General features: G+C 30.4%; 1 protein-coding gene across 11 annotated transcripts in view; it reads right to left on the reverse strand.

Annotated features, from left to right (window-relative positions):
- Positions 1-13,397, reverse strand: part of LOC116846693 (ecdysone receptor) — a 538,347-nt gene that overhangs the window by 135,335 nt on the left and 389,615 nt on the right. For all 11 annotated transcript variants that reach the window (XM_032820872.1, XM_032820875.1, XM_032820873.1 and 8 more), the window contains one exon: positions 306-805. In XM_032820872.1, coding sequence (XP_032676763.1) covers positions 306-805 — 500 coding nt within the window. The remainder of the gene's footprint in view (positions 1-305; positions 806-13,397) is intronic.

A 13,397-nucleotide genomic window follows, 5' to 3' on the forward strand; every position in this document is an offset into this window, starting at 1 on the left:
TACATATACTCTAAATGTATTATTATACCAATATGATATTTACTGTGTATTACAATTACGATAATGATAATTTTGCAGCATATTATTCATAAGATTTGGTTCATAATATCCTTGAATTCACAATATGTTAAATATTTATGCAATGTTCTTTGTTACGATTTCTTAAGTGAATTTTTATGTTAAGCATTTAAAACAAAAATACACATTTTATATTTATACATTATAATAAATAATAATCCATACTTGAAAGAAAATAATTCTTTGAAGTACACATACAACATAGCATATCTTAGAATACGATCTACCTTCTGTGCTTTCTTTTCCTTTCTCTTTACCGCACATTGGTATTCGGGCACAACGCATTCCGGCCTCATGCCAACCGTCAGGCACTTCTTCAGCCTACATTCCTGGCATTTACGACGCATGTACATGTCGATTTCGCAGTTGTTGCCATACTTGCACTGGTATACGGCGTTTCTGGTGATACTACGTCTGAAGAAACCTTTACAACCTTCGCAAGTGAGAGCGTTGTAGTGATAACCAGATGCACGATCGCCGCAAACAAGACACAGTTCTTCTTGTTGACGGGGTGTAGGTCCTTTTTTTTTCTTCGCATCGCATCCTTCGCTATTGCTGCTACCACCTCCACCACCGGCACTGCCATTGCCACCGCCGCCATTGTTGTTGCTATTGTTGTTGCTATTACTATTACAATTATTGTTGCCATTGCCACTGCCGTTTCCACCTCCACCGGAATTACTTCCATAGCCGTTTAACGAACTTGGCTGAGATAGTTCGTCCCTACCTAAAATCAAAAGACAAATTTATTTATTATAGTGACAAATAAATTAAATATAGAATATCTTAAAATTTAACAAACGTTAATAGATTTTAAATAGTAATAAAAAGCAAGTACTATATAAACATATTCTTAAGTTAATTTATCAAAAGATAATAACAAAAAATAATTTAATTTTCAATCTTTTAATAAAAAATAATTAAGTTTTTAATTTTTGCTTTATGATGATTACGATAACTGTTAACAAAAACTTAAACCTTATGAATGTGACCTTGAACTTGATATATATTTTAAAGATAAAAATAATGAATAATTTTTTTTATGTTTTAATCGGCAGTCCGATTAAACAACCGATAGTTGTTAGAACATATATAAGTTATATAATGCAAGATATACATAAAAAATCACATGTGAAAGTAGAGTACGTAAGTACGAGGACTTCTGCAAAACTACGTATAAAATTTTGAGATATTAAAAAAGAAGCGAATTAGCGAATCAGAGCGCGACGTTATGGGAGCTCTGTTAGCATGAGATCTTATAAAAAATGGTATTTCCATTATAATCAATATAGTCCTGTATTCGAATAAACAAATCGCTAAAAATTTGTTGTTTTTTTGTCTAAGACATCTGTGCATGCTTAATATCACGTTATTAACTTCCTCATCGTTGAAAAATTTCCTTCCTTTTAATTTACATTAAAAAAAATAAATAAATCAGAAGATAAAGCCCAGGCAACATGATGACATCTTAAACACATTTTAACCCTTAAGCATTGACAGGAGTCTGATAGACTTCCAGTGAAATAAACCTATTGCTGTTTCACTCCCGTTTAAATATGTACATTGCATCCGTCTATCTTTTCTTTGGCCCGTAAGATACGAAGTGGCATAAGGAAAGACGTTTTGCACACTTTCTCAGGTAATTATCAAACTTTGACATATTTTTGTAGGTCTGTGTTAGTGCTTAAGAGTTAAAAATCGAAAGATATCTTATGAAATTGTAAGAAAGATGTCTTTATGATGCTTTTAAAATATTCTATATCCCAATTTACGATATTTTTTAGACATTGTTTTAGAATGTTTTGTTTAAGACTACTTTAAGATTTTTATATGTGTATGTGATAATAGATTTATAGGATTAGAAATTATAGATATTAAAGAGGAAATTTTTTTTTATCGTTTATTTGCTGCAGTCGATCGAGAATCATGATTATCTGACCTATGCCAATATCTATTATTCTAGGTTTATTATTGTAGAAAACGAGTATTCTCCATTTAGGGAGAATTTTTATGAGTGTCCCTGTCATGCGGTGCAACCCTGCATTGTCTTCGGTCGACAACGATACATAATTGTATAAGTATCTAAAACCGTGAACGTCGCATTTCTCTACAATAATTGATTCGCGAATTTGTATAAAATTTTGCCAAAAATTTGGTTGTTCGTGTTCGGAAACGATTAATATAATTCATAAGGCTTATGGAGATAAATCTATGAATGAAATATAAATCAAGAAACAATTTTGACAATTAAAAAATGACCGCATTTCAGGGGAAAGAGATTCTCGTTCTAGCAAATGTATAACAACCAAAACATCCTAAAATGTGAAATGTGTGCAAATTGCAATCAATGAAAATCGTCGTTTGACTGCGAGAATTCGAAGATCTTGAAATTCCAAAAACCATTATTTTTGAAATTTTAATCCAAGATCTAGAGATAAGTCTTATATATATATATATATATTTTTTTTTTTTATACCATGGTATATGATATATTGTATATATGTATATACACCATGGTATATATATATATATATATATATATATATATATATATATATATATATATATATATATACATGTATACATATGTGTGTGTGTGTGTGTGTGTGTATACAGGGTTTAAAAAAATTAGACCGACAAACTTTAAGGGGAAATAGAGAACAAACATATTTTGTTTATAACGTTTTTCTTTACGATGCTTTGTTTTAATACTGCAGGGTACAAAATAGGAATTTTATAATTTTAACAAAAAACAAACATATAAGTGGAAAAATTAAATTTATTTCAATTATTATATATTTTAATCTTTAACAATGAACAAAAGAACAGAACAAAGATTTAATGAGCACTGGGTAGGCCGAAGAGGTCCTATCGCATGGTCTCCCCGGTCACCAGATTTATTTTCGCTTGACTTTTTTTTATGGGCGCATATGAAAACTTTCATTTATGAGACATCTGTTGAAACAGAAGCAGAATTAGTAGTCCGAATTACTGCTGCAGCATATCAGGTTCAGAATATTCCTGCAGTCTTCGAACGTGTGAGACAATCAATATTTCGACGATGTCATCTTTGTGTTGAAGCAAATGGAGGAATTTTTGAACATTTATTATAAATGAGCTAATCAATTGCGCATTTTTGTTCCGTTCTTTTGTTCATTATTTTTTGAAAATTAAAATATATATGTGTAATTGAAATAAATTTAATTTTTCCACTTATATATTTGTTTTTTGTTAAAATCATAAAATTCCTATTTTGTACTCTGCAGTATTAAAACGAAGCGTCGTAGAGAAAAACATTATTACAAAATATGTTTGTTTTTATGTCCTCTATTTCCCCTCAAAGTTTGTCAGTCTAATTTTTTTACACCCTGTATATACACATGATGGCCCACGTAAAGTGTTACAAGCTAATAACTCTAAATATATTTGTCCTATCAAAAAGTTGTTCATGAGAAAGTTTCATATATTCGAGGGGTCTTTCTAACTACCTAAACAAAAATCCATTTCCGTCCCCCCTTGAAGAGAAGCGGGGGGTAACTTTAAAGTTTCAAATGGGACTCCCTATACAATATTACATATTTGAATTCTACGGGAAAAAACAAGTAAACTTTGTCTGAAACATTTCTTTGGAAAATGCTCCTATCAAAAGTTATAAACATTTAAACTTTAATGTAGAGTACATTGAAATTAATGATAATTAAAAGATTCATAGTTTTTCTGTTTTGTTTTATTTTATTATCATAAATGTAAGATTCATAGTTTTTCTGTTTTGTTTTATTTTATTAAATTATTTTATTTTCGAACTGTTGACCATTAACATCTAAACACTTATTAATTTTTTTTACAAAACTTTACCTAACTCTAAACAACATTTCTGGGGTCACCTTAGTGACAAAGCATCTTAGGCAAAGTTTTGTAAAAAGAATTAATAAGTGTTTAGATGTTAATGGTCAACAGTTCGAACATTTAATAAAATAAAACAAATCAGAAAAACTATGAGTCTTATTTAATTTATCATTAATTTCAATGCACTCTACATTAAAGTTTAAATAAAAAAATTAAACAAAAAAGTTTTATAACTTTTGATAGAAGCATTTTCCAAAGAAATGTTTCAAACAAAGTTTACTTGTTTTCTCCCGTAGAATTCAAATATGTAACATTGTATAGGAGGTCCCATTTGAAACTTTGAAATTACTCTCCGCCCCTCTTCAAGGGGGGACGGAAGTGGATTTTTGTTTACGTAGTTAGAAAGGCCCCCCGAATATATGAAACTTTCTCATGAACAACTTTTTGATAGGACAAATATGTTTAGAGTTATTAGCTTGTAACACATTACGTGGGCCATCCTGTGTGTGTGTGTGTGTGCGCGCGCGTGTACACACACACACACACACACACACACACATATATATATATATATATATATATATACATATAGGGTGTTTCTTAAGCTCCGCTCAGGAAGCACATAACGTTATTCCTTATGAAAAATTAAATCGAAAAGTCCTGAACCATTTTTGTCTTTAATGCTTAACGAAATAGATATTCTTTAATAAATTCCAGCAAATTCGCGCCGTTCTTTAGAAGTATATACGTCTGTGAGCCACGCGCCTGGTAATGTGCATGAATGTTCCGCCGCTGCATTCATGCACACTACCAGGCGCGCAGCTCACGGAAGCGTATACTTCTAAAGAACGGCTCGGATTTACTGGAATTTATTAAAGAATATCTGCTTCGTTAAGAAGCAGCTTTGTCAAAGACAAAAATGATTTAGAACTTTTCAATTCAATTTTTCATAAGGAATAATTCCAAGTAAGAATCGTATACGTTTCGCTAGTCCGGAAGAATGGCCCGATACTGGGTCGATACCGAAAAACAGATGTCCGATTTTGGTATTGGCTCAATACTGGGCCTAATATAAAAAAACTGTATTATTGGTATTAGCTCCGTACTAAGGTTAGGTAATGGATAGTCGTACCGTACGTGTACGGAGACGTTAACGAAAAATATTTGTCATTTTCGATACTGGCCCAGTATCACAAAAGCTGTATTATTGGTACTGACCCTATTCGTAGAATCAGTACTGGATACCTAAGTAAGAATTGTATACAATCTGCTAATAGAGGATATTGGGTCAGTATTTTGCCGGTACCGAAAAACGAATGATACCAATGTCCTTTATGTGAAAACGGAAGAGGTCACTAACACGAAACCTAGATAGCTTAGTGGTAAGAACGCTTGCCTGACAAGCGGAAGACTCGAGTACGATTCTAGCCGTTACCCTGAAGATTTTTTTCCTCATATGACTATTAAAAATATAGACTATTATAGACATGTGTAGGTACAAACGAGAGCAGCCCGGTTATGGTCTTTCTTTCCGTGCTACATAGTTGTGAAATTAACAATTGTACAAATAATAAAAATTACTAGGAATCGATACTGGCCCAATACTGAGAATAGGTACTTCCCCAGTATTAGGAATCAATATTTTTTTTATACTGGTACAGTACTGATTTTCGCTACTGTGACAGTACTGTTCTCCGATACTGGCCCTTTTCTCTTTATCATCCCAATATTATACCAATACTAAACCCGTACTAGCATCTGGTACGTTACTGGTACATGCCAGTAACGTTTACCATAAATCGGTACTTTGATGCCAGTAATAAATTCCTACTTGGGTATGCACGTATATAAAGAAATAAGTATGCATCATTCAATAATTGTTTGTAATATTAGTTTGCAAGTATTAGGTCGCAAATATGATCTGTACAACTTTGGCAGTAAAAGTGCAGTACTTCATAAAATGTAAAAAAAAAATTATATCGTAAGTTTCACGAGAGAGAAGATGTTAAAAAAGGGCCGATTTTTCCCCAAAAAAATGTAAATAAGAAAAACACTGTTTTTTTGTAGATTTTAACTTCCTAAAAAAATATGATAAAGGCTCATAGTATTTCGGAATCACCTTAAAAATCGAATAAAACAATATATATACATAATATATAACATAATACATAGTAAGGAGCATAACTGAACCAATAACTACAAGATTTGTATAAATCATCATTTATTGTCAATAAAACTGAGGAACATAAAAATATAAATATTATATTTGTTTTCATCATAATTAGAAATAACATAAAGAAATTTTTCAACGAATAATGTCTTTTTGTTCATCAATAACAAAAAAAATATATTGATTCGGTTTTGTACCATATTCAATAATTGGCATTTCTTGATATATTATTTAGATCTAATATTTCGTCTACAATCCTTTCGCTTGTAAAACTGCATTAATTCGCTTCAGCATACTCTCTATTAACATTTTGCAATAATCTGGAGATATTTGTTCCCACTGTTCTTGGATTCTACTACACAATTTCATGTTTGAGGTTGGTTGGGAGTTGTATGATTCTTTCATCCGTCTTTTTAGATAGATTATGGGGTTGAGGTTGAGGCTTTGCGCAGGCCAATTCAAAACAGAAAATTGTTTAGTTTTGAGCCAATTTTCCACACTTTTAGCTGTGTGCTTAGGGTCTCGGTCATGCATGAAAATTACATCTTTCTCTTCAAATGGCATATTTTCAACAGTATCTAAGAGATGCTCTTGTAAAATATCCTTGTATATAACTGATTCATAATGCCATTTATTTATTTATTTATGAAGTGAACCAACACCATATGCTGTTAAACATCCCCAAAGCATTATGAATCCGCCTCCATATTTTACTGTTTATTGTATATGTCATGGTTTGAGGGTTTCATCTTTACGAATCCAGCACCAAGATATTCCATCTGAACAAATTCTATAAATTTTGGTCTCATCTGACCAAATAACACGTTCCCATTCAGCTGTCGTCCAATTTTGATGCTTTTTGGCAAATTTCAAACGACGTTTGATGTTTTTTTTTTCAATAGTATTGGCTTCTTCTTCTTAATACTTCTAAAATCAGTTCTTTCAAGAGTCCTTTGCGCCGTCCACTTACTTATACGTATATTTGTGTGTTCCTTTAATAACTCTGCAGCCATACTAGCACTCGAAGCTTCACCAGACATAACGTGTAATTCTTCGTTCATTTTGCAGTGTCAATATTTTTGGTCTTCCTCTAACTTTTGATAAAATACTTTTACAATATTTTTTCCTTATTCTTTGGATTGTCGACTGGCTGACACTACACTTTTCAGCAACTTGATGCGTTGACAAACCGTCATTCAAGAGAAAAATAATTTGTTTTAAACAATTTGAAGAAATTGGCTTCATAATTATTCTTATTTTATTTGTGTGTCTTTTCATCAACTGACTGTGAAAAACTAAGTACTTAAGCGTATAATAACATATTGTAAACATACAGAATTGCGAGTTATAAATACGATGACAAGACACTCGATATAAACATCTCTCTTGAAAGTCGGTGCAAAACTGAGTCAATTATTTTTCATCATTACACGTAAACAAGAAACTTTTTCAAGTCCGTAAAAATATCTTACATGAGTTGAAAATAGTTAATATACGTATACAAAATTATTTTTTGTATTACATATTATTTGCAGCAATAAATAATGATTTACTAAAAAATTGTCAACATTGACTCAATTATGCTTCTTACTGTGTGTGTGTGTGTGTGTGTGTGTGTGTGTGTGTGTGTGTGTGTGTGTGTGTGTGTGTGTGTCGTAACAATTTATTTGATTTATCGAGGAAAACACATCTGTAGGAGTTTTGGAAATGTGTTGTGTGCATGCGTGCGAGAAAAAGTTTAAGTAACTATATATATGTAGGAAGGAGGAAGTTTGATTATATAAAATCGAATGAAAGGGACTACCAATAAAAATACATACAGTGAACGTGTCTGTATTTGAAGAGAGATGATAAAGAAGATTGTGTAGACACGCAAAGCTGTGTATTTGTGTAAATTTGGGAGGAAAAAAAGATGGTTAGAAGTTTAATTAAATTGGATTAGTCGCAGATCTCGTAAACCTTTATTTTAAATATTTTAATACTGCTGCACAAGAAAAGTTAAACTTATTTAATCTTTTATTATCAAAATTATTAATTATTTTACAGTGTTACTCATTTTTATGGTAGTCCTTTTAATTTCAATTTGTATAATCTACCTAAGCTCTTGACTCCTTACACATATTGACTCCTTACACATATTGACAATATTAGTAAGATCACAAAGTATAATGTACTGTGAATGACAAGCAAAAGCATTGTAACATATGTCGCTGTACATAAACAGTAAATATTTAGAACAGAATATGTTATTAACGAGTACAACACAATGAATTTCTCTCTTGTATTATATTACTTTAGTTTTCTAAAATTCTCGAAAATAAGTAGTTATAGTAATTTTTTATTTTATTTTTTATTTTTATTTATTATAATTTACAAATGTAAAAAAGTATTTTCAATTAAATCATATATAAAAAGCAAGTACAATTTTAGTACACTGGTTTAAGAAATTTTATAAACTATATATAACTGTTTTTCTGACATTTTTGATAATGTTAAATATGTTATTGCGTGATCGATAAATATAATTATGATGTTAACTGAAGATTATCCGAAGAGAGATTAAAACATATGCCTTTTGAAGTTGACTTTATTCAATGTATTATATATTTATTTATAAGGTACGTAAAATTATATAATATTTAGTTGTAAAACTAGCTGTTTTTGGCTCTTATTTGCTTGATTTTCTTTATCATTTTTTGCATAAAATTTTATTATGCAATTTAAATTAAATATAAATATAATTTAAATATAGATATAAGATTAACTATAATTTTATATTTATATAATTTTATTATATAATTTTTCTTGTTTCCTCAAATAAATATAAAATAAATATTCCAAAATAAATTCATTTTTTAACCAAAATACAATCAAGAGCAAACTGCTTGCACGAATGGATTATTCAAAAGCAAACAATATATTATTATCATTTTTATATTAAAATACAGCATCTTTCACACTATATATTGCCTGCTATCATAACATTTTGATCATATTTTCTATGTCTACGATATCAAAATTTTCGATATTGCACGCAAAAACAATATTCTGTAGCTGACAGCTAGAAACTTTCTGTTACACGAGGTTCAGTTGCAATAATAGAAAAGTCTGTTCTAATAACTGAAGAATTATTCACATCAACGCTTTTTGCCGATTGCTTTTGATAAAAGAAACTAAAATTTTCCGTTCCAAAAAAATAGTTATCGCAGATGATTATTCTGTTGTTCTCACAGAGGGTATCGGACTGAATGATACTATATATAGCAACAAGAAACGACATCACATATTTACCGCAATCGAAAAGATTCGGTTGGAAGAATAGTTGAATGTTGCTGCTATGGATAGTGACCCGTATTGTTAGATGAGCCATATTTTCGCAAAACTTTTCTTTTGTTCAAGGAAACGATGTCATTTGATGAAACAACACTATTGTTTTAAATAATATTTTTTAAAAGTTTCTTTCAAAATTTAGTAATTCAATTTGTTTAATTTAGATTTTCTTGGATTTTTTAATTTTTGTTTGTTTGAATTAATCATTAAACATTCTGTTAAAAATTTAAAAGTAATTATCATTGATTCACTACATTATATTAATATTCATCGCATATTGAATGTTGTTGCATTGTTCCAATATCTATCAGCAAATTATCCAACAAACATCAAATAAAAATTATATAACTATTATTTGGTATTTGCTAGGTACGTTATAATATACTGTGAACACTATAAGGATACATTATATAATAAGGCATAAGTCATAAGAATATCGTTGGAGTCATCGGGAATCGTTGCGTGCCGCTCGATCGTCAAGTTAAGCAACACTTTAACGGAATCAGGCATGGATGGATAACCCGATAGTATACCGTATGAGATCGAAATTATCGCGGGAGGATTCACGAAAGTTTGGAGTGTTTTGACAACCTTCGATACGTAATGGTTTTATAAAACATGAGAAAATTAGGAATATATAAGTATATTTTGTTAAATATTAATCTATTCCTAATAGAAACATCCTAATAGAAAGTTGAAACATCCATCAGTATAAACTGAAGTATAGGTTGGGACAAACAAAACTTGTATCTTTAACAACATTTCAATTCGGTTGGGATGATCGAATATATGTTTGGCACAACAGAAACTTCCCAACAGAATTTCTTTTTTGTAGCAACCGATTTTTTAATTGATTCCTGAGGAACCGAAAATTTCGGTTGTCGTAACTGAAATTCGGTAATGCCTACCGAATCATTTTTTGCGTGAGCCTCGACATTTATCTAAAACCATCGGGTGTCTCAGTTTTATAAAATCACAAAATTAATATTAGATCCAGTTATCTCATTCACTGCAATGTTATTCTATCTTTTAAGTTAGAAGCTAATAAAAACGCTATCTTTTCATACATTTTGATAATGACAAATGTAATATTTGTGCAACGAAAGTTTACCCGTGACTATTTCGCTCTGTATTAAATACAATAAATAAGATTCATATATTGTACAGACTAGATGAATCATTCGATGACTTACAGTTATAAATTTTCTATTTAGACTATTAAGCAAACAAAAATATTATATAAATAAAAATATAATATAAAAAATAAAATTAGTGTACGCATTTCACGCACACTTATGTACATTTTCCTACATTATTCCACACTCAAAAAAAACTCAATTAATGAACCGCCTAGCGTACGCCTAAGAGGCGTATAGTATGGCCATCGGGATTAACTAAATAGGACTTTACATATCATTTTGTAGTTGACACATCTGAAACAGAAACCTGTAATGCTAATAGTGATAATATAATGTTATTTGAATATTTTTAGCATTAAATTTCTTATCGATGAAAGTTCATTTCAGGACATTTATTTGACATCCTTTTTTAAATGTATTTTAACCAATATTTATTGTGATGGGACCATGAGTGATTTTCGGAAGTTTAGTCTACGTATAACAACGACAATATCTAAATAATCTTAAATAGTGTTACTAAAGTCGTATCAATATTACTATAAATTTTTTTAATGAAAACTGAAATTTTTGTGCATATTCTTGTAGCTGATATCAAAACGTTTTCAAAATAATATGATAAAATCCAATTTAGTTAATTCTGAATTCCATACTATACGCCTCTCGAGCGTACAATACAATTTATAAATTGAGTCCTTTTTGAGTGTGGAATAATGTAGAAAAATGTAGATGCCCAAGTAGGAATTTACTACTGACATCAAAGTGGTCCAGTACCGATTTATGGTAAACGTTACTGGCATAGTACCAGATGTCAGTACGGATTGGGTTTGGTGTGATACTAGGATGATAGAAAAGGGCCAGTATCGAAGAATAGTACTGTCACAGTACCGAAAATCAGTACCAGTATAAAAAAAAAAGTATTAATTCCTAGCACTGGAGAAGTACCTATTTTCAGTACTGAGCCAGTATCGATTCCGTAATTTTTATTATTTGTACAATTGTTAATATCACAATTTTATAGTGCGGAAAGAAAGATATCAGACTATGGCCAGGCTACTCTCGTTTGTGCCTATACATGTCTATTTTTAATAGTCATATGAGGAAAAAATCTTCAGGGCAACGGTTGGAATCGAACTCGAGTCTTCCGCTTGTCAGGCAAGCGTTCTTACCACTGAGCTATTTAGGTTTCGCGTTAGTAACTTCTTCCATTTTCCTGTAAAGGACACTGATATCGTCCGTACGGCTACTAATGGCCCAATATCCTCTATTGACAGATTGTACACGATTTTTATTTGGGTATCCAGTACTGATTCTACGAACAGGGCCAGTACTAATAATACAACTTTTTTAATACTAGGCCAGTACCAAAAACAATAAACACTTTTCAGTAACGTCCCAGTACACGTACGGTATGACAATCTAGTACCTAACTTTAGTACGGAGTCAGTACCAATAATACAGATTTTTTATATTAAGCCCAGTACTAAGCCAGTACCAAAATCGGATATCCGCTCTTCGGTATCGACCCAGTATCGGGCCATTTTTTTGTATTGGCGAAATGTATACGATTCCTACTTGGGTGAGTGTATCATCTCCAGGCTGCACGTATATTTTTCTGATGGGACTCAAAATTGTGAGACTAAGCGTATCCTCAACTGTCATGACTATTGCCGGCCTATACACGATAGGTAGCGTTAGTTATGTAGATAAATCGCATGAAATGATCGATCGCAATATGTCAAATTCACTGGCGAATAATATATGAATCGCTATTTTTATGCAATCAATATTATAACCATATATATGTTATATTGTTGTGAACAGTGATTACAGTAGTCTCGGAACTCTGACTCCCGACGTCGGAAGTTTGGAAATGGCGTACTCGCTTATACTAACAAAAAAGTTTAATTTATGAACGTCAGTATACAGGTGCAATTGACAATTCTTTCTTCCTTTTATCGATTATAATCATCGATTTACGTGAACTCAGTAAACATTAGATGTTTACTGGGTTTAGATACCTGGAATTTTCCGTTTGTACTCCAGAAGTTCCGTATATATCAGAATATTTAAGAAATGTTCACAGAATATTCAAATAATTGTGGAATATTCAGAATATTCTATGAATATTCTGTATGTACAATAAGAAATATTCAACCCAAATAGTACAGAGATGAATAGAAGTTCATAGAGAATTTTAAAAGACATCTAAAGAATTAAAAAAATGAATATCTGAAGAATTACCCGAGTTTAATTTATTTTAAAGTATTTATCAGAAATTTAATTTAATTTATTCTAAAATATTTCTCAGAAATTTATTATAATGAATATTTTGCAAATCATTACTTGAGATATTCTGAGAAATTACTATTATTAGCTAATTTCATTTATTATATGGTATTTATTATATGGTATGGTTGTATTAGACATACCTCTTATAATAAGCGTTGATTTATGTATTTATATATAAATTTAATTAATTAAATTAAATTAAATTTTATATGGTAAGATGGATTTTTCTCTTTTTTTAATTGTGCTCTTTTATAATCATTCGAATTTTATAATCTCTTATGATTTTGTCTATTTAATAATAGCAATAAAAAAAATTTTAATATAAAAATTTTAAAATAAAAATGGAATGTGTGGTGTTTCGTAGGCCTCACCTCACTAGTTAAGGTTTAAATTAAAAATAAAAATACAAAAAATATGATTTTTATTAAAATTAAATTATATTACTGCGTTAATTGCAACATATATAAACAAAATATAAGACGTTAATATCGATCGAAGAAGTAGTATAGTGTCTAACCTAGACAGCACAAAATATTTATAAAATA

This window comes from Odontomachus brunneus, unplaced genomic scaffold (genome assembly GCF_010583005.1).
Source record: "Odontomachus brunneus isolate Ranch 3 - 2012 unplaced genomic scaffold, Obru_v1 Obru_scaffold_067, whole genome shotgun sequence".
NCBI lineage: Eukaryota > Metazoa > Arthropoda > Insecta > Hymenoptera > Formicidae > Odontomachus > Odontomachus brunneus.